Raw genomic sequence first — 23,037 nt, 5'->3', positions numbered from 1 at the left:
CAAAACATTATAAATAACAAACAGAAATGGCTTTATTCAGTCAGTAAAACGTGCAAATAATATTGTAAACTGTCAGTGGAAAATCCCACAAACCCCCCAAGCTATTAGATGCTTTTAATGTTTCGTGCATTAGTTACAATAATTGTATAAAAAGCCTCTCAGGTTTAAATAAACGACTATTTCAATATCAAGTTAACATTTTAAAACGGTAAATAAAATACTCAAGTCCCCATTCTGTATCAGCAGCTTTAAACGACATTCAATTAATTTAAATGGGATTGTTTCAATCTGACGTCACTGGACAAAATGGCGCTCAAAAAAACGTATTGAATGATAACACAATAATGAAGTAAATCAAGTTTATTTGAGACGCCATGTATTTTTTCTCATACAGTGAATTATCTTTGTTGCGCTATGTTTTTATATTGACGATCAGCAAAGGATGTAACTAAAAAAAGGCAGTTTACAGTGTGGGCAATAACGCAGCCGTCGTTTTTCCTCTACTATTTGATCGCTTATAGGAAGGCAGGTTCGCTGGAGGTCAAAATGTCTTTGGATGGCCAAAATAAAACACACCTCGTCGCGATCAGCCATCTTTGTTGTTTACATTTGCTTGGAACGCTTTGAGGTCGGAACTGGTACCATCCGAGTGGGATAAATCCGACTTCCCACCTCTCTGGAATGCAGCATAAAAGTGTTGGATGGTGCATCTTTACTCACGAGAGATAATGGCTCGTCATCCAGAATGAATTCTTCGGCAATGACTCTTGTTATTCCCTGGGCTTTGGGACTGTCGAGTGCCAGTTTGTCACGCATAGCAAAAGTTTCTGCCAGTGTTAGTTGCGTAGGACCCTTCTTTTTGTCTTCGGTTTTCTTAACATACTCTAACGCTAAATGCTTGATTAGGTTGGTTGTATTAAAACTTCTTACAGCTTTACCACCACGCTTGACTTGATTGTGGCATATGTTGCACTCTGCCTCTTCGTAATTGTCGTCCTTTAAGGTGAAATGATCCCACACAGCTGACATTTTTACCGATAAAGTCTCTCAGTAAATTGGGAGACGGTAATGTAGTGTATTGAAGGAGTGCTGTAAAATGCGGACCGGATTTTAGGGAAACCGAAGCAAAAACTGGAATGGATTATGTATATCGGTGCGCTGGAAAACGCGGACCGGATTTTCAAAAAAAACTGGATCGGAAGTCTTGATCGGAATTTTTCCGTGTCGGCCGATCCGATACCGATGCGCATTTTTTTGCCCATATCGGCGTCCGATCCGATCCAAATATCGGATCGGGACATCTCTAGTTGTGTATGAGGACTAACGATTCAGCTGATTTTCCGGATTAATACGTTTATTTTTCGCATCACGCCAGCCAAACGGCTGCAGAAAAATTTTGCTTTATGAGGGAGAGCCGTGTGCGCCTATAGACCCTACCCACGTGACGTCACAACTCCTTCCTCCTGACTGGTGCCACCCAACTGTCCGTCAACACATCATGTTTCCCTGTTACGGCTACGTACATTCCTCCTATTTACGACGTGTTTTTCTGCTCGTTAACATTAATAATCAAAATGGTGAAGGCGTGTGTGGCGGTCGGTTGCAATAACAGAGAAGATAGACGGAGAAGACGGAGAGACTTGAAGTTCTACCGGATTCCGAGAGACCCGGAGAGAAGAGAGCGAGATGGGCTGCTGCAATTCGACGAGAAAACTGGGCTCCAAACGATTACCACAGATTATGTAGTAGTCATTTTATATCTGGTAAGATGCATTTAATACATATTTAGAGGGTTTTGGGCTGACAACCACAATTAAGATCATTGCTAGGCTAATCGCCGACAACATACACGTATGTATGTAGCGAGTGTGCTATCGCTAAACCATATAAACATTAAAAGCCCTAACTCCATTGACAAACGACATGAAATACATTAGACTTGACAGTGGATGTTAGCAATAACAAAAGATTTTGAATTGAAAATTTCGTAACTCACCTTTCCAAGCACAAGATAGATTCCTGTCGAATTTTCGTGGACGAGGACCTGTTTCACCCAACCAGCAACGAAGTATTTATAAGCCTCCAAGCTCTTGAAGTTTTTCAAACTTTCGTGAGAATAGGCTGATTTTGTGTGGACAAGATAGTTGTACAGTTCAGGGTAGCTAGCAGATGTCAGGCAAATACGGCGGAGACAGCGGGTCGAAAAACATCGATTTAGGCATCAAATATGGATCTGGCGAATGGATAAACTGAAGCTTTTCCACATAACGCCTTTTATGCAACGCATCAAGTGAGTTTACGGCATCCGAAAGCACCGGGTCTTCCATGAAATGCATTATAAATTGCTCGATCAATTGAGACCATTGATAATACAGACACAAAATGACGGACAAGTGGGCGGAACCATACAGCGAGCACGTGATTTTGTGACGTCGGTGGGTAGGGTGTATAGACCCTACTCACCTACGTCACAAAATGACGTGTCGCTGTATCCGGCCGCCATATTGTACCTATTTTTTAGACCTATTCTCATTGTTTTCAATTAGTCGTGCAAGTTATAGAGCAATTCATGGAAGCCTCGGTGTTATCTGACGCTGTAAACACATTGGATGCATTGCATAAAAGGCGTTACGTGGAAAAGCTTCAGTTTATCCATTCGCCAGATCCGTATTTGATGCCTAAATCGATGTTTTTCGACCCGTTGTCTTCGCCATCTTTGCCTGACCCTGATATTTACAACTATCTTGTCCACACAAAATCAGCCTATTATCACGAAAGTTTGAAAAACTTTAAGAGCTTGGAGGCTTATAAATGCTACGTTGCTGGTTGGGTGAAACAGGTCCTCGTACACGAAAATTCGGCAGGAATCTTGTGCTCGGAAGGTGAGGTACGAAATTTTCAATTCAAAATCTTTTGTTCTTGCTAACATCCACTGTCAAGTCTAATGTATTTCATGTCATTTGTCAATGGAGCTAGGGCTTGTAATGTTTATATGGTTTAGCGATAGCACTCTCACTACATACATATATAATATGTAATAAATATGAAGTGCGATAGCACTACTCCAGATTGTCCCGAGTTGAATTTATTTTTTGGCTTTTGACCTCAATAGTGAAATTATAAATTAATTGTATGACAACTGTCTGATTATCCCCTTATAATTATATATTTTCAGGTAGTTCATTCACAGCGTCTGAGTGTATGTTGTCGGCGATTAGCCTAGCAATGATCTTAATTGTGGTTGTCAGCCCAAAACCCTCTAAATATATATTAAATGCATCTTACCAGATATAAAATGACTACTACATAATCTGTGGTAGTCGTTTGGAGCCCAGTTTTCTCGTCGAATTGCAGCAGTCAATCTCGGTCTCCTCTCTGGGTCTCTCGGAATACGATAAAACTTCAAGTCTCTCCGTCTATCTTCTCTGTTTTTGCAACCGACCGCTACACACGACTTCACCATTTTGATTATTAATGTTAACGGGCAGAAAAACACGCCATAATAGGAGGAATTTACGAAGCGCTAATGCATTAACATAACGAGTATAGGGACAACATGGCACGGGGGCGTGGCTGTGACGTCACGTGAGTAGGGTCTATTTGGAGTTTCAAAAGGTTCCCATTCACCGTGGATATTGGCCAAGCCCTACTACTGTGGGACAATTGGACTTACGAGGAAGTGAGTAAACATCTTGTTTTGTATTATGTCAAATATTAATACAGCGATTACAAAGTAAACACTACCAACTTTCTTTAAATAAAGGACTACTTACATTTGATCATTGATAGGTATGTAAAAAGCTCTCCACATGCACATTAGCTGCACGTTAGCTGCACAACAACTGCAGCCGCCCTCCTTCGGGGAACGAACTGTAAATTGTTCTCCGCCGGGCGGTTTGCCGATCCGCGGAGACAATCGACAACCCAGTCGTCATGTCAAATAATCCGGGCTAGTTATGTGTGATTTTCCGCTTCGAAGATTTTGAAACGTCACTCGGTTCGGGTTAGCATGCCGGCTAGCTGTCACGCCTCTTGGTTTGTTTCCATTCTCCGAAGTCGGGGAAATGAAATGACATTTGCCCGATCTAGGTGTCATAAAATATCGTTCAGGAGGTGCGACAGTAAAGGTGAAGTCGACAGTTTTGACCATTACGGAGTAATTTTGCCATGTCGTCTTGAATAAGTGCATTTTTATCATTTCATATCCCATTTAGCACAAGACTGTTATTTGTCATGACCATGCCATTTATTTAGCAACTGGGGAAAATACTTGGATAAAAAGAATATCCTGTAAAAATATTGAAGTAAAGAGACAGAAACAATGACATTTTACAGCTCTCTTCGTCGCGTTTTTCTCGTTGTGAATAGTTGCCCCTCGACGGGCTGACTGGTCCTTCTCAAGCCATTTATTTAGCTATTGGGGAAAAATGCTTGGATAAAAAGAATATCCTGTAAACATATTGGAGTAGAGAGACTGAAACAATGACATTTTGCGGCTCTCTTCGTCACGTTTTCCTTGTTCTGAATAATTCCCCCTCAATGGGCTGCATAGTAAAACCGATGAGCCCAGTCTCCCGCTGACGTCATCCACCTGTTGGGGACGCTAGAGCCCTATAATGGTAGGCGTGGCTAACCGGCAGATTAAAAGACTAATTTCTCGTCATCTGCGCTTTGCTAAATTGTTGTATATAGTCGAATCGTCTCAAAATATGATTCTAATTCACATAATAATGCTATTTAAGACTTTTTTTTCTCCTGTCGTGCTTTATACCTAAGGATCTACCGAAAAGATTGTATGTCTGTTCTTATCACTTCGTTGATCATTCGTGGACAAAATTATAACAACCTGTGCAGCCTTTATTAACATGAGGTAGAGACTGATACACCGGGCACTTGAGTGACCAAAATGAGGTGAAATTACAAATAATATTACAGTTGCCAAATGCAGAAGAGCTGACACAGATCTCTTTTTTATTGTGGATATTAATCACAATAGAACATTTGACACATCATGATTCCATGTGCAAAACAGGTCAATAAATCACAATTTATAAAATTATTATAAAAATATTAACAAAGGTGGAGCATAAGTCGAGCCTTCCATCATCAAAGTAAAACGCACATAGTCTCGATATATTCCATCGACATACAGTAAGTGTTGTGAGGCACATCAACTTGTCTTCCCTTGCCTCACAGCATTTTCCACCTGTAAACAAACGGACAAAAAACTTGCAACACTTGCCATCCTTCACGTACTGATTAGCAACAGGCTGGCAGCAAATAGCATGTGTTGCAGCCACAGCAGTACAGTAGTTGTTACTGGTGTCAACAATAATCGATGCGGCGATGCATCCCGATGCGGGCCATGGACGATGCGATTCGATGCGGGCAACAAGCCGAATCGATTCAGCACATATTTAAATGTATAAGTCCGTTCAAAAATCTTCTGGTGATGCAATGGATTTGGTTTCCCCATTTGTATTATTATTCTCATGTTTACCTGTAGCTGTACCTGAGCTACTGTACAAGCAATGCAGGGGGGACGAGGAACCCAAATCGGCTTCCTCACGGGAGTAACGTCACAGACATGCGCAATTGCGCAGTGGCAATGGAGAAAGCAGAGCGATAAGACATAACAACAATGGCTGAAGCGGAGAAAGAGGGAGCGCGAAAGATTATTGACGCACCAAAGACATTGAAAGCTGGCATATGGAGACATTTTGGCTTCTATGAGGTTGGTGGGAAACTTGACCAAACTTATGTGGTGTGTAAAAAATGAAAGGCTGCTACTGTGTGTAAAGAAAAAAAAAAAAAGAAAGCCCTGGTCTCATTCAAAGCACTAATTAAATGCTGTGATGTTTTTTTTTTTTTTTTTTAATATATATTACTATTTTCATTTGACTACAACCTGGAATGACACAAGAGCCTATAAAAAGTTGTTTAATGTCTGACCGCTTGTGTTGCCTCATGATTCACGAAAAATATGCTTGGCTTTAGCATTTTAATGCATCCCAGGCTTTAATGCATCGTGATGCATTGCCGAATCGAACCGAATCGAATTGTGGCCCTCTGAATCGAATCGAATCAAATCGTGGCCCTCCGAATCGTAATCGAATCGAATCGTGAGGGCAGTGCCGATGCACACCTCTAGTAGTTGTAGTAAATAATATCAAACATAGTCATAATTACAATCATCATCGTAATAACAATATCAAAGACGACAAGTCATTTCATGTGAACGGTTCTTGCTTTAGTATTTTTCTGAGCACCGGACGCATGAAAACACAGGGATAGGAAGAACATACCTTCCATAACAACAGCGGCAACATGGCTACATAAACTCTTTCTCTCTGTCTCTGGTTCCACATCTGCCTTTTTTAAACATATTGTCCTCCCATGTTGTGATGATGGCAGATAGATGCAGTATTTCCAAATTGTCTTTTTTGAGGGATTTTGATGAGTGATGCCACCCTAGCTCCACGGTTGTTTTGGATGTAGAAAGTGTAAAACGGAAGTCGCGAGCAGAAATGGGAAGTAAAGCGGAAGTACCTCGGAAACGTAGGGTATCTATAGTTTCCAAGGCAGACATGTAACAGAAAGAGCTCAACAGCGTCAATGCGACCAACAGGCTGTGTACTGTAAAAGTGAATGAGCATATGTTCCAAACTGCGTCACACGGTGGATGCAGTGAATTATTATAAACACAAGGTGGCAGTGACGAACTGTAAAATGTTAACTGGCTCTAAACCATGGAGACTCTAGCCGGCACAATAGTTTAAAAAAAAAAATTATATATAGCATAAATTAAAAACCCGATCCTTTTCACCCGATTCAGATTCTCTGAAAATGGTTCGGCCCGATTTCCGATTACATGGTCGGATCGGGACATCCGTAGATCCTGCAATTGCCCAAAAATCAACAGGAAGAGACCCAAAATCCATGGGAGTTTCATCGACCTCTGTGTGGAATTCCCACACAATTTCTACAGAAATTGCTATTTCTAGTTTCCAAAGTGTTACATATAGGAGAATAGCGCCGATCTGAGATTGCGATCTCTCTCAGTCAGTTCTGTTTGCTTAAGCGTTATCTTACCCCTATGATGGCAATGACAATGTGCATGCTGGCTCCCAGAGAGGGATGATCTTGTCACATGTGGGCTTTTGTTGGTCAGTGTGGCAGGCAATGATTGTACTTTGATGCACTCCCCGACTTTCTTTAGCCAACGTGAGCGGGAGGCGAGCAACGCCTCCTTTTGTCTTGCCTCACAAAAAGAAAGACCGAGCCTTTCATCACCGGGGCAAAAGTTCACTTCAAACTTTTGCTTGTTCTCAGATCATTGAGTTCTTTTCATTTGTGTTTTAATCTAATGTTCCTGGATTTTGCTTCACAATATATTTACTCTACTGTTTATTGTCGAGTTGTTTCCCCTCTCAGTATTTTGTTTTCATATTACTGAGTTTCATTTAACTCATTGGCTGCCACTGACGGTGATAGACGTCTAATTCATTTTGAATGGGAGGAGCTGGCAGCCATCATTTGATCGCTACCTTTGGCATGAGTCTGCAGCAAATGAATTAATGATAGATTAATCTGTCGCATAATGTTGCCATTAAAAATATTTTTAAATTAATGGTATGAAATTAATTGATTAGCCAAAGTATTGGATCATTTTGTGATTTATCTATGTATTCTAGTCTAATCGCCATCAACGATCACCGCAGTGAATGACTTAATGATAGCTCAGTGGTAGAGCGCTTGCTTTGCATGTAAGAGATTAAACGAATGATGTTTTTTTATTAATGCAATGAAGTCAAAAATGTGACAGAGTAATCTGATTTTGCCATCTATGAATTCTAAAACCACCAGTGTTGTTAATCTTACTTTTGAAAAGTAACTCATTACAGATAGAAATTACTTCTCCCCAAAAGTAATTGCGTTAGTAACTCAGTTACCTCAACGCAAGAGTAATTAGTTACTTGGCCAAGTAACTGGCTTTACTTTCATGTTTTACACGTTATTACATGAACCATTTTTATAATGTCTTTCACATCAAATATGTTTATATTAACTGATTAAATTGAACTGTTTTTGTTTTCATTCCCCCCAAAAACATAAGTCACACTTTATGAAGTTTGAAGGGTTTATGTGACAATAGGCCCTAGCCCAATTCTTTACCCTAAACTTGGGAATTGCAGATATTAAGATAACTAGATCGTAACCTTTGCTATGTTAAAATGGCTCCCGTTATTGCATTAGTTCCCTTCTGTCTACTTTCGACATGTTTTAAAACTATTTCATAGATTGAAGTCAAGATTTTGTAGATTTAGGAGTATTTTAGATAAAAAGTTACTTAGGTTCACTAGGAAGGTTCGCTACAACAGCCTTCCTGAGAGGTCTACGGCTTTAAGATGGCGGCTCTTTACCAATACCGGTGAGTCTGTCATTTCGCATCTAGTTCTCGATACATGTCCTAACGCCACTGAGTCTGTCATTTCGCATCTAGTTCTATATACAGTACATGTGATATATACCGTAGCATCATGGGGGTAGTTTGTAGGCGGCCGGCTGCAGTCAGGTATTATTGGAGCCACCTCCCTTCCCTCCTCCCTACTCCCGCTCTGCTCTCTCCGTGTCTCTCAGACTTTTCTCGCGTCTTTCAACCAACATAGTAACGCAGGCCTATACATATATTGATAACGGTGTTGCAAAGATGAGTGAAGTAATTAAATAGATTACTCACTACTGAAAACTGAAAACCACCTTGCCCTTTGAGTTCAAATGGATTTGATGTTTATCACCATCAATTGCACTCACTGAACATTGAGCATTAGTTATGAATTAATGGCAGATTAATCTGTCGAATAATGTTGCGATTTTAAAATATTTTTTAATTAATGGCATGAAATCAACAAATTAACCAAAATACTAAATCATTTTGTGATGAATCTACCCTATTTCTCGGACAGTAAATCGTCTTTTTTTTTTTCATAGTTCGGCTGGGGGTTCAGTTTATACTCTGGAGCGATTTATGTGTGGAACTATTAACACGTTATTACAATATATCATTTCATTTCATTGTTATTTTCACATTGAACCCGGACCGCACTCAAGACCTGTGTTGGTGGTTACTTATAAAAACAAATAAAAACAACATGTCTGTTCTTGATGATGGATTTGATAAATTTCACCTAAAAATGCGACTTTTACTCTGGTGCGAGTAACTTTCTAATGTTATAGTCTGAAAAATATGATATCTATTCAAGTCTAATGCCATTAACTATCGTGGTAATGAATGACTTAATGATAGATTAATCGAAGGATGTTTTCTATCAATGCGATGAAGTAAAAAATCTGCTGACTAATGATAAGATTAATCTAATTTTGCAATCCTATGAATTCTAAAACCTATGACTTCAAAAGGATCGGATGTCTATCGCAGTCAACAGCACTTAACATTGATCATTAGTTGTGAATCAGTTCATGATAGATTAATCTGTCGAATTGGTTTGCGATTAATCGATATTTTAATAATAATTTAGAGATGAATCTATGTATTGTAGTCTATTGCCGTTAATGGTAATGAAACACATTTATTAGCTGTGAAGGAGTTGAGGATGAATTAATCTGTTGAACAATTTGTGATTAGTCAATGAATTTAATGATAATTTAGAAAATAATCTACTAGTATAGTATGTATTCCAGTAGTTGTCCGATATTATCGGCTACCTGATAATATTGACCGATAAAAGCATTTTCAGATGATATTGGATTATATCAACATCGGTTTCATTATCGGTTTTGGGCCAATATGCATGTTGCCTTCAGAGTGAATGTAGAAGCCTTTGTTCGAGGGCTGGTCACTGCTTAACACCACAGTTATGCTGATTGACCATTAGATTTCTCCAAATTAAGTTGCTTGGAGTTTGTTATGTGAGCATTCTCATTATTAAAGCATCCAGTGGGGCGTCACGATACATTTAGCTATGATATGTTAAGTCCACAACCCCTTATATCCGTATCGGTTTGATATCGGTATCAGATTTTTGGAGTTAGACAAAATCGAGGTATCTGTTAAAAAGTCATTATCGGATTATAATGTTCACTCAATTTAATTTTTACATCGTTGTAATCTCTTTCATGATATATACTTCTTTTTTACCATCTAATTTCTCCACATTTTTCATTATCATGTTATTGCTATTACTCAATGTAGATATAAGTGTTATGACTGTGAATGAATTGCTAATCCCACCATTGTAGAACGAAGGAGTCATAGTCAATTAGCCAACACTAATTGTGAAAGCTTAGCAGCTACATGAGGCTAATTGACTATAAAAATCACATGGCGCTGGGCTATTTTCTTTTCAAACAGATGTAAGCGGAAAGTGAATTAGACAGCAAACAAGTGGACCACATCCTCATTTTACACAAGCCACCACGTTTAATTACCTATGGTGTCCAAACGCGGCACACAGATTGCACTTTGCAACACAAACATCACTCTTAATGACGGAGATGCCCATTTCAAATTGGTGACAAAGTGCAGACCCTCAAAAATGTCAGTGTCCCAAACCAATCAGGAGGTTAAGGAAGAAATAAATGAGCCCGGTACATAATTAGCAGGACCGTTGGCCAATCGTATCCCAGGAATCCAGGAAGTTTTGCGCTCGTGAACTCATTTACAGCCAATGAATGTCCATCGTTGTCAATGGCAGCCAAAGAGTTAAATTAAGAAAGTTAAATAGAAATTGAAGCTTTAAAAATAAAAGCCACCGGGGAATCTTATATTTAAAAAAACATTTTGATTTATATTTCATTATGTAGACATGCCTCCTGAGGAAAGGAGGTTGAGGGATTTAAAAACAAAAAACAAAAAAGGAGCTGGATGAGGCTGCTGAAGGCAGTGGATTTCTCATCAGCTGCAGAGCACAATTGGTAAGAATAACACAGTTTGCAAGGATATTCAGGTATAAAATACAACAATTATAAACAAGATTACAATGTTATTGTTCTATAACATTTTATGTCATTACTTTATTATTAGGTACTAGAGTAGTCAAATATAAATAATAATAATGAAATAATACTTTTGAAAAAACTGTGCTGATGGTGGCTTAGTGAACATCTGATTTGGTTTGTTTTCAGATGAACAACAAGTTCAGGAAGGAAGTTTTGATGTAGAGGTTGAAGGAAGAAAAGAGGCAAAAACTGACTGAGTCACAGCCAGAAAGCGTTGATGACAGTGTTGATTTCTATTCATTATTCCCCCGTCCCAATTAAAGTCTGTCACAGTCAAAGCCAATTATACTGTAAAGCTGGTTAAAGTGGTTAAAGTTATGTTGTTGTAAGGTGTATTAAATACTTGTTCATGTGCCCCTTTTGATTTATAAGCACCTGGCACTCAATCGGTCTCTGTACGGCTCTGCAAAAACGGCATATGCTCATCGATAAGCCGCAGCCGTCCTCACTGTATTATGGGATATTTACACCAAAAGATATTAACACATTATTTAACAGCGTTGTCATAAGACCGTAATATGACGCCGCTGTCAAATAAATAAAATGTTACCTGTTAACCTAAATAAATAAACAAATAAGCACTGGACTATAAACTGCAGGATTCAAAATGAGAGAAAAATGTAACGGCTTATAGTCCATAGTTACAGTATTTGTTAACCAATGAGTGGCACATGCAATGCCCACAAAAACATTTGGGGAATAAAACACAAATTGCCCCAAAAATTAATAGGAAGTGACCTGAAATCAGGGGCGGACTGGTAATCTGTGGGTTCTGGAGGATCACAGAACGGCCGGTGCCCTGGACGGCCGGCGGCCGCCATTCATTATGCATCACTGTTTTTATCCCCCCTATCCTCTGATTATCTACAGTTCGCATCCAATCCGACAGGTGGCAGCAATGCGCCTGGCTTTTCACCGCCAATCTGATAGACTAGGAACGACGAAAGCACAGAGTAGCCTTCATTGGTTCCTTCCTTGTGGAAGCAAAATAGCGACGAGTGTTAATGCACAATATGGATGGTGGTGGCAAAAAAACTGAAAAGAGCAGGGTGGCGCGGAGAAGGTTAGAGAGAAAAAATTAAAGAAACTGGAGAGTGAAGCATTAAAATGTCATAAATCGACAAATATTTTCGCAAGCAGCAGTCTGGCTGCAACGGCCACGTCGGGTAACAACAGCTCAGCTCCCGGCGATGGTGAGAGGGAGCTGCAGCCGCTCTGACGTGCAGACGGTGCTGGGAGAGAGAAAAGAAGAGGGAGGGGGCAACGATAAACTGTTGGAAGTTCCCCAGACAAGCGCAGGGCAAGTAAATTGGGATGAAGAGGGTTACTTGCGCTGTAAACTGGCAATTGTTATCCATCAGGTAGCTACATTTTAAATCAAATAAATGACAATTAAAGGGTTAGTGCCAGCTAGTCGATGTACCCGTTTGCAATCGTGTCAAGTTACAGTATGCTAGTCCTACTATCCCTCTCCTAAGAAAAAATATTTTAGCCGTAAAACAATGTATGCACACGCAGCATAGCAATATTAATTCAGAAGAAATATAACAAAATATTAATAAAATGAATGGTTTTACTTTAAAGTTTAGGTAGTTAAATTGATGTTATATACATTATTAATCATTTATATATCGTTTTGTTTTCTGGTTAATACTTTCCAATGAAGTTTATGTATACAGGATTTGTCTTGAAATGTGTATTGTATTTTCATTGAAATTTATTATTTGTATGGCAAGATTAATTATGGCAGGGGTCTCCAAACCGGTCCTCAAGGGCCGCTGTGGGGCCTGGTTTTTGTTTTAACCGATCGAGTACCGACAGTTTAACCAATGAAGTTTCTGCTAAAACAAGCAGCACCTGACTGCAATCAACTGATTACACTTGTAAGACACCAGATTGGTGCAGAGGTTTTGTCTTGTTTTGTTGGAATGAAATCCTGCGCCCGCCGCAGCCCTATGTGGAATAGTTTGGAGACCACTGAATTATGGCATAAACAATGAAGTCATTTTATAGACAGAGATCTATAGAGATATATTATAATCAATTGGATACGTAAAACTTGCTTTGAAAAATAAATTCTTTCATTTGTTTATTCAGGTTGATCATAGAGCTAGTACAGAAAATGAATCCAACTCCAGTTCAGCCTTGCAGTACTTTGAGCGCCCGTAGTCAGACAGTCACAGTCTAGACACATTTTCTTCATTTTTCTCTCAAAGTGCACGAAATTGGTGCATTTTACAATAAAATGTAAAAAAAAAAAAAAATTCTCCCGGGAGGGGCATGTTCCCGGACCCCCCTATGGGGTCTGTGTTTCCCTTCGTATAGCGATTCTTATGGGCTGGGCTGAGTCAAAGTCCAGGGCTGCTTTTTAGTCCCAGTCCGCCCCTGCCTGAAATTAACAGGAAGTAACCTTTAAATACCCCAAAATTAACAAAAAGTGACCCAAAATAAATCGGAATTGACAAAAATAAAAACCAATAGGAGGTGATCCGGAAACACCCCAAAGTTAACAGGAAGTGACCCAAAATCAATAGGAAATGATCGAGAAACGACCCAAAGTTAACAGGAAGTGGTTCAAAATCAACAGGAAGTGATCTGTGAATGATTTGATTTCATTTTTGTCTCATATTTTATTGATGTTTTTCATCGTCTTTTCTCTTTTCTTTTTCATTTTCTCTTTTAGTTTTCTCACACCATGTTTCGTTTATTTCGTCTAATTCATTTCCTCCTCATTTTGTTTGTATTTTGTTTTTTCTCATTTTGACGTGTTTTGCCTTTTCTTTTCTGTTTTTTTTTTCATTAATTCTGTCTTGTTTTTTCCTACTGTGGATGCTTTTGCGTGCAGCCATGTCAGCCGGCAGCAGCGTCGAGGTCGGCGCCGTCCAGGACCTTCCAGCCTACCAGGTGGTGGAGGACACCAACTCTGAGCCGGACGCCCAAGTCGTCACCAACTCTGGGTCCGACGGGTCCGACTATCTCATCGTTGACGAAGACGCGTGAAAATGAACACCGGGTTCAGTTTTTACACAACGATCATAGCCTTAAAACATTTTTGGAGTGGAGTTACTAGATCAATTCAATAATCATCACTGACAAATTTCACATTCTAACAAAATAGCTGTCTTATTTTTTAAAGTGTTAACACTGAAAATGCAGTTTTTTTAATCCTCACTTTCTTTGTGTTGTATAATTTCTCATTATTGTGTATGCTTTTCCTCCATTTTTTAAGTCATCGGCTGCAATTGAATTCGCCCCCTCCCAGTCAAAATGGACTGGAAGTCTACTGCTGTCAATGGCAGCCGATAAGCTAAGTGCCAATGATTGTGATAGATGTTTATTACAGTAGAATCAAGTAAGAAAAAAAGCACATTTACTGCAATCAATCACAAGTAATGTAATGTGAATTAATGTGATTCAACTTTTTTTCACCACTTTTTTTATGTAACTTCTGACCAAAGCTTTAAAAGACATTTGATTCAAATAAACACATCAATCAATCAATAAATAAGCAGTCAACAGTGTTTTCTCTTATGGAAATGCCCCAAAAGCAACAGGAAGTGACTCAGAAATGCTGAAAAATTACAGGAAGTGACATGGTTTGACCCAAAATCAACAGAAAGTGACCCAAACCCCTCCCCCCCAAATCAATAGGAAATGACCTAGAATTCAATCAAAATCAACAGTAAGTGACCCAAAATGTACCAACATTAAAATATATATATATTATATATATATTTTTTAATTAAATCGTTTTCTAATTGTATTTAAAGTTACAGACATAATATGTTACACTCATCCAGAGTCTTTAGTTTAGGCTTAAGGTAGGGTTATCAAATTTATCCCGTTAACGGCGGTAATTAAATTTTTTTAAAAATGTATCACTGTAAAATATTTAACGCAATTAACGCATGCGCTGCACAACCACACAAGGGCTTGGATAGATGCGAATAATGCTGACCAGAACGTGGACATGGACATTGACAATGACACAACAAGGAGTGAAAAGAAACTGGGAGCTTATATACACACACGCAGACAAGATGTAACGAGACAACGAGGAACAGCTGGGTGACACAGGAGGATGCAGGTTGGAGGATACACTAGGAGCAGGCACAACAGGTGAAATCAATGGGCAATCACAGGGACACACTAGGAGGGAACCAACACAAAGGCTGCGTTCCAATTGTTACAGGCAAGAAAACCATGGAACAACCACAAGGTGTTGGAGTAGCGCTATACTGCCTATTTCAAATCAGTGGCGCCTCCAGAAATTCTTCCATTCTCCAAATGGGGACCCTAAAACCTTGGGGTGGCACACCAAAAAATAAAAGCCATCATTTCAGGTTTTTACTATGTTGTAGTATTAAACAGGCCAGTAGAAAATTGTCACAAAGACTTCAAGACACACCTTCTGATATACTTTTGTTGATGGTGTTATATTGTATATACTATTATATTGTGTCAATGTACATAGTCTATAATAGTCCAGTCAAAATTTTGAGTTCCACAGCTACTACAATCTGACATTATACTGGCAAGTGGGGTGACCAGTTGGGTAGCCAACAAATTCATTGGGGGGAGCCGTGGCCCGGCCTCACCACCCCCTGGTGGCACCATTATTCCACATCGCACAAAATATACTGCGACTCATGTCAATAAGCCAGAGAAGTATTCCGTGCCTGATGGCAATATGTTGGTACCTGGGAATCATCAGAATTATTAGTTTTGTATCAAATTTTATTTGGGCATTTCATTATTGATTTATTTATTTCTCTATACCTTACAATCTATAAACAGATTTGATGTTCAAATACATTTAACCTATTTGAAGTGTAGTTTCAGTACCTCCCAACCCCATTTGATTGACAGACCATTCCTTTCGTTAAAAGCAAAATTGAAAAGGCAAGCGAAATAGAAACATCAATGACAAAAATTGTCATTATTTTTTCCTTTTCTTTACTGACAAAAGTGAAAGTCAATAAAAAAGTAACTTTACGCCTTATTTATTCATTTATTTTTATTTTTATTTCTTTCTTTCTTTATTTTATTTTGGCACTCCTGTGATTGGACATATTTTCCGTGTCCCACTGCAAAGCATTGTGGGATACAGGGAGCTCCGGAGTGACCATCGTTTTTCACTCGACCACTGAGCCCTCTGAGGGTCCATCTCACCAAGTTCACTTCGCTGTTTTGGGAATTGGAACGGCCCTTAAGATGGCGGCGGGGACTCCCCTGGGGGGCAGTGGCTATGGCAAGTGAGCGAGGCCTCATTTAAACCGCGATTGAAACGCAGCCAAAACCTAACAAAAGTGACCCAAAATCAACAGGAACTGACCTATAAATGCCCCACATTTAAAATTAAACGACTCAAAATCAACAGGAAGTGACCCTAAATGCCCAAAAAAACCATCAGGATGTGACCCACATTTGTAAATTGACCAGCGCAAAGGAGAAGCATCCCCACGCCAGGGGTTTACATACAGAGGTGAAAATGGGCCAGAACGGTCAGGAACGCTGTTCTGGTATAAGATTCAGGGCCAGAACGCAGTTCCGGTATAAGATTCAGGGCCAGAATGCTGTTCCGGTACACGGTGCTTTGATTCCGAAAATCTGACGGCAACTGTCAAAACGCGATGTAAAAAAATGCTAAGCTGCAACACATGTATTTCATCTCCAAGAAGAAAACAATCTAACAACATCAGATTTACATACGCAAATGTTAACAAGAAGCATAATAAAGTGCTTGTGTAGCATAATCCATTTCCACCGATATGTATTATTTACTTTATTCCACAGACGGCATGGAGGTTTCCCCAGCTGCTGCAGTTTTCTGAGTCTGACGTTGATGAGTCACATCAATGTTCGAATGCACGCGCAAAACAAAATGCCTGGACTCATTTATCCGTTCAATTGGCTGACATGCTGACATGTGATCAGCAGCGATAGTTAGCTCTGATTGGTTCAAATGTGCATGTTTTCTGAAACAGCAAAAAAAAAAAAAAAAACGAAAAAAAAAAAGGGCAATGCAACAGAAGATGGATCAAATCTTTAAGAGCAAGGAAAGAGTTAAAGTGGCTTATTTATCATATTTAGTTTTATTTGTTCTCTTGGGGACATCCTAGCTGTCAATGTGCACTTTGGACTTATATTTGTTCATTTATGTTAGGCTACGTATTCATTTCCTTATGATTTAAAAAAGTCAATGTTTGTGCAATCCTAAAAATATATTCCAGTTCACTCTGCGTAATATACGTCATTTGTACTTATTTTTCTGAATGTATGTTACTTATATCTTTATAAATAAAAAAACAACAAAAAGCAAATGTTTACATTATCTTCAATTTTAATATACAGTGGGGAGAACAAGTATTTGATACACAGTCAATGGGAAAACCCATTGGCAGTGTATCAAATACGTCTTCTCCCCTCTGTACATCCTATGTTCTTACGTAGTTAAAATTGCGATTTGGCATTTAGTATGTGATGAAATGAGGGAAAATAAAAATTAGGAGGTGAGGGTTGGGGTTATATCTGTTTTTTGCAAATCATTGAATAAATACAATTTTGATTGAAAATCAGTTTATGTATGTGTTAAAGAAATAACTGACCAAAAAGGTTTTCTTTGCATTTCAGTAGTTTTGACCCCCCCCCCCCCCCCATCATAAAAAAAAAGAGATTTCTGGTCCGTGGCGACCTTCACGTCGGGGAGTTCCGGCAAGAAATTCCAACCACTTTCACCCCTGTTTACATACCAGAGCAAAGTTACCATCGCAATTTCTCCGGAAATGAAATTCTCTAGTTGATTTAGTTTTCATTCCAGAAATATAATGTATAATAAAATCAATCATAGACTTCATAATATATCGACGGGGCGCGGGGCCGATTAGTAGGGGGCCTATCTCCGTCAAAGCTGACTGAGTGGAAACACAGACAAAGACCTTTTTACGTTGAAAATTCTTGTGAATAAATGCTTAAATCCCTGAATTCTTTATAGCAATGGACGTAAAACAGTCTCGATTCTTGGCTAAAAGCAAAAAAAAACAACAACTGGTTTTTACGTAAATATGTCGAATGTGCTGCGAGTCTTTAAGCCACTGTGGCGTTGCTTTATCACCACAAAGAGCTTTTTACGTTGAAAATGCTTCTGAATAAATGCTTAATTCCCTGAATTCTTTATAGATATGAAGGTAAAACGGTGTCAATTCTTGGTTAAAAGCAAAAAAACAAAAAACAAAAAAAACACACACTTAGTATTTATTTTACGTAAATATTGCAAATTACGACGCCAATGCTGTAGCGATTAATTTCTCCAGTTGATTTTTTTGATGTCTCATTTGATGTCTTGTTTTTTTTGATTCATGTCTCATTTAAATCTCTGAGAAATGAATTACCAATAATCGAGACTAGAGTGGTTTTCTCAGTATTCTAAAATTTCTCTCATGAGAAGTAAGTCTCATAATGAGCATTACATGAGAAGGTCTTTAGAATAGTTCTACTGGCACGATTTTTCAATAAAGTTTCACAGTTGTCTCCTTTCTAGATCTCACCAAGAGACAACTATAAGTACTTGTATCTCAAATGCGTCTCAATTTTATCTCCTTACTTAGAGTCCCGATCTCAGTAATGTCTCAGTAAAAGATATGGATGAGCAACGTATTTTATTTCTTCAACTTGCCTCAAAGCTGCGTCTTTTACTGATCTCGCGGGGCAACCTTAAATTGTGCCAGTCACAAATTTTTCTCAATTTGATCTCCTTCCAGTCTGCAATTGCTCATCTTAGGTTTTCAAGATTCTTTCATTGTAAAAAAAAAAAAAAAAAAAAAAAAGAGTTGTGTCTGCTCTGACATGTCCAATCACATCTTAATTCATTTCATTCCAAAATCCGAGAAAATATTATAATTGGTCAAATTATTAAATAACATCTGGTTCATTTGGTTCATCTTGTTCAATGTAAAAATTAGAGATGTGACCGAAAATTTGGCGCTGAAAACTATCAGCCGCTACAAATGCATTATCGGTTTTTGGTTTCAAGGACCGAAGGTTTACCACAAAATAAGAACCTTAGTCCTCTTGTTTGATGACGTAATCAAAACAGGCAAAACTACTGGCTCACATGTCTGCGATTTGGAAGTTTTTTTTTTTTTTTTTTTTAAATATCAAAGAATTATATAAATTATTAAATGAACCAAAATATAATACATTTTCTTCATGGTTGCTACACGCACTTTCTGAAGTTGCTTTCCATTGATGTGCTGCGTCACATCGAACACAGTGCATCTGAGCCCGTAGCCCGTAGCGACGTTGTTCCCCAACGTGGAGGTTGGGAGTTCAACTCTCTGTCCTGATTAATTCATCTAAGTATCTTTGAGCAAGACACTGAACCACACGTTGTTGCGTCACCAGGAGGTTGATGAAAATATAGTGTCAAAGTACTTTGAGTGCCTGAAAGGTGCTGTACAAGCATAACTGCATTTTTAATTAAGAGAATTTCTCTTCTCAAATCTGGTTTTCTCAAATCAATCTCCTTTGTCTCAATAATGTCTTTGCTCATTTTGACTCATCACTTACTCTTAAGGGTACCTTTAGGAGCACAAACTCAGAAACAAATAAGCAGAGAATGAGATAATTTTGAGATGATAAAATTTGTCTCTCAAAACGAGACTAACCAACAGATGAGTAGCAAATTTTTGCTATGGGTCAGCTGTGATGCAACACAGAATTGTAGTCAAATTGAACATATTTGTACCTGTCATTGTCACCTGTCACCCTTTGTGGTGGCACTTCCTTGGTTCCACATCCGCCTTCATGAACACAATATTCCCATATTCATGTATTAGGACCTATTCAACTAGATGCTTTAGAGCTTTTTAGGCCCTTGATTGTGTTTCCATCCACTGCCATTAAATCAAAATACAAAAATATTTTGGTTGTTGCGACACTTAGCCAGTTCTACATGTTGTCCTCCCATGTCGCGATGATGGCAGATGGATGCGACACTCCCAATTGTCTTTTTTGAAGGATTTTGATGAGTAATGCCACGCCAGCTACACTGTTGTTTTGGTTAGAGAAACTGTAAAACGGAAGTCGCGAGCAGAAATGCGGAAGTACCTCGGAAACTTGTCTAAATTGCCGACTACAATTTGTAATCGCAACAGGTTTTGGTGTATGAACAGTTTTGGCTGGGAGTGTGGCTTAAGAAATGACATTCATTCATCCATTTTCCATGCCGCTTTTTCCTCACGAGGGTCGCGGAGGTGCTGGAGCCTATCCCAGCTGACTACGGGCAGTAGGCAGGGGACACCCTGAACTGGTTGCCAGCCAATCGCAGGGCACAAGGAGACATACAACCATTCACGCACACACTCATACCTACGGACAATTTAGAGTGTTCAATCAGCCTACCATGCATGTTTTTGGGATGTGGGAGGAAACCGGAGTTCTCGGAGGAAACCCACGCAGGCACGGGGAGAACATGCAAACTCCACACAGGAAGGCCGAAGCCCGGGATTGAACCCTTGATCTCACAACTGTGAGGCAGATGTGCTAACCACAGAAATGACATTGGGAAAAAAAAAAAAAAAAAAAGTAAAATTAAGTTTTATAAATGACTAATAAGTCACTTTCCCTATTAAGGAATGACAAATTTGTGGTCATATTTGACCAAAAATAGTGACAAAACGCATGTAGACAGAGACATTTTCAGTAAATAATGCAAAACCCCATTCATATGAACACTTTAGCTGCCATTGACAGCAGTAGACTTCCAATCCATTTGAAATCCTATTCAAATGGATTGGACGTCTATTAGCGATAAACTCATTTCAATTTACAGCAAGATAATTGGACATCTATCACTGTCGATAGCAATGAAAGAGTTCTTTGCCATCATTCGCAGTTAGCTAGTTTTTACTTTGCCGTTGTTTTCCTCTCTCACAAACATTCTTCTTCAATTTTTAAAGTTTATGTAGCTACAAGTTGGTTCGCGGCGCTCAAATGATGGAGAGTGGCGGAAAACAAAGAAGAGTGTTCTCTGTGCTAACACTCAGCGGGTCGCGCCCCATCTGCTGGAATCAATAACACTGCCGTCTTGTTGTTGTTCTTTCTTTCTTTCTATTTTTTTTTCTTTATGAAACGCACTTACTCTTAATTTCATCCCCGAGTGGTTTTAGAGAGAAGAATGTGGAGTTACCTATAAGCGCCGAGCCGCCCATAAATCAGCGGCGGCGCTAGTATCGATTGATGCTGATATATCACACAAATTTACTGTCACTTCTGTTTTCAATTAAAGATACAATCAGTCAGATAATGACTTAATTGGATTTTACGCAAGATTGACTTTTACGGCCGGCCCTTTTACGACTTTAGTTAAGGGAGGCCGTTTTATCACGGGGAGAACAAAGTGTCTGCTATTGCCTTTTTTGTCCTGATGCGACGCCTCCTGGTGGCTCGTTGTGTTACTTTCACCTTCAAAAGTCACTTCAGACTTTAACACGTTCAATCTTGGGAGAGTTTAATTGCGGGGATGCTTTGCTCTCTCGTGATTGCGCCAAAACCAGTTAAAAAAAAAAAAATCATTTCCAATAGCAAAAACATTTTTCCACATCCTACGTGTCTTACAGTTTTTAAATGTAAAAAATGACAAAATCAAGGCATGCAAAAGTCATAAGCCAGTTTTTTTTTTTTTTTTTGGGGGGGGGGGGGGGGCAAAAACAGCTCCATACATTTTCGTTGGCCCCATTCATTTGTAGGGGTGTAACGTACATATGAGTCATGGTTCGGTACAGATTTGGTACAACAGGAAAAACAAAAAGGCTTTTTTTCCCCCTTATCATAGCATTTGAAATTTAAAGTTTGTCCTATTGGCTAAAACTAAAAAACAGCTGTTATTAAAGTGCAAAATTAATAAAAGGAAACATAAAACTTGTGAATTTGTGTTTTTATTGATAAAACATTATTTAATTCACACTTTATGTGCAAAAATAGACAACACTGACTGACTGAGGTAACAGTTAAAGTCAGGTAGCACTCGTCAGCTGGTAACTTTTTAAAAAATAAATAAATATAAGACACTACCATTTTCCATGTTGTACTGCACACGGTTAACTGTAATTATTGCCATTGAACAAACACTCCCACATAAAATATATTGGCTAAAACAAAATAAAAAGTGCAAATTGTACCAAAACTGAAAAAGCACCTCAAAATAATACTCTCATGTTTTCAATGACTTTAGCCTAGGGCTAAAGTGAAATAAACATTGCCTGATTTGAAAATATATTATTCCTAAATATTTTCGTCAACGATGACGATAATGAAAATATTTCGTTAACGAACACTTTTTCATGACAACGAAGAGATGATAACAGGCTAAAAATGTGTTTTTGGAGACTAAAACATAACGAGACGAATGCTAGTTTTCATCTGACGAGACAAGAATGAGATGAAAACGCGCAATAGTTTCAGTCACAACTTCACAATTTGTTACATTTTAGGTTCAGCCTGCACTGAAGCAGTGTTTGCAGTAGTGCTGCGCCATCCCTTCCTGACTCACCAGTGTGTTATCTCTATTTTCTGTGCTAGCGCTAGCATAACATTAGCCGAATGCTAACATCGAGCCTCATCTTAAACTCTCAGACAACTTTTTTTTTTACATATTATTCGTGGCGTCCAAATGGGTATAATTCAGTGAAAATAATGTATTGTTTTCCTGCCTAGTGTGTTTTATCAGGAACTTGGCATTCTCCTTGTAGACACTACAACATGTGCTCATCTGTCAATGCTCATTCGAAATAGTTGGAAACCTTGATTTATTTATTTGTCTATGGAGTAAAACATTTTTCAGAAACTTCGACTAAAACTAGACGAAATAAGTCTTGAGTTTTTGTCAACAAAAACTAGACGAAGACAAACACATTTTAAGATGACTAAAATAAGACGAAGACTAATAAGTATTATTGTCCAAAGGACTAAGACTAAGACAAAAAATAAAAGTCCTGCCAAAAACAACCCTGGGCTAGA

The 23,037-nt window shown here is 38.7% G+C and overlaps 1 protein-coding gene across 2 annotated transcripts in view; it reads left to right on the top strand.

Annotated features, from left to right (window-relative positions):
• Positions 1–14,560, top strand: part of dmrt1 (doublesex and mab-3 related transcription factor 1) — an 89,578-nt gene extending 75,018 nt beyond the window's left edge. The window contains exon 4 of one of the 2 annotated variants that reach the window (XM_057831071.1): positions 13,865–14,560. In XM_057831071.1, coding sequence (XP_057687054.1) covers positions 13,865–14,089 — 225 coding nt within the window. In that variant the 3' untranslated portion in view covers positions 14,090–14,560. The remainder of the gene's footprint in view (positions 1–13,864) is intronic. The other variant, XM_057831070.1, reaches the window with a different exon arrangement.
• Positions 14,561–23,037: the final 8,477 nt, after the last annotated feature.

Source organism: Corythoichthys intestinalis, chromosome 3, assembly GCF_030265065.1.
Source record: "Corythoichthys intestinalis isolate RoL2023-P3 chromosome 3, ASM3026506v1, whole genome shotgun sequence".
NCBI lineage: Eukaryota > Metazoa > Chordata > Actinopteri > Syngnathiformes > Syngnathidae > Corythoichthys > Corythoichthys intestinalis.
This window is presented reverse-complemented; position numbering and strand designations above follow the sequence as displayed.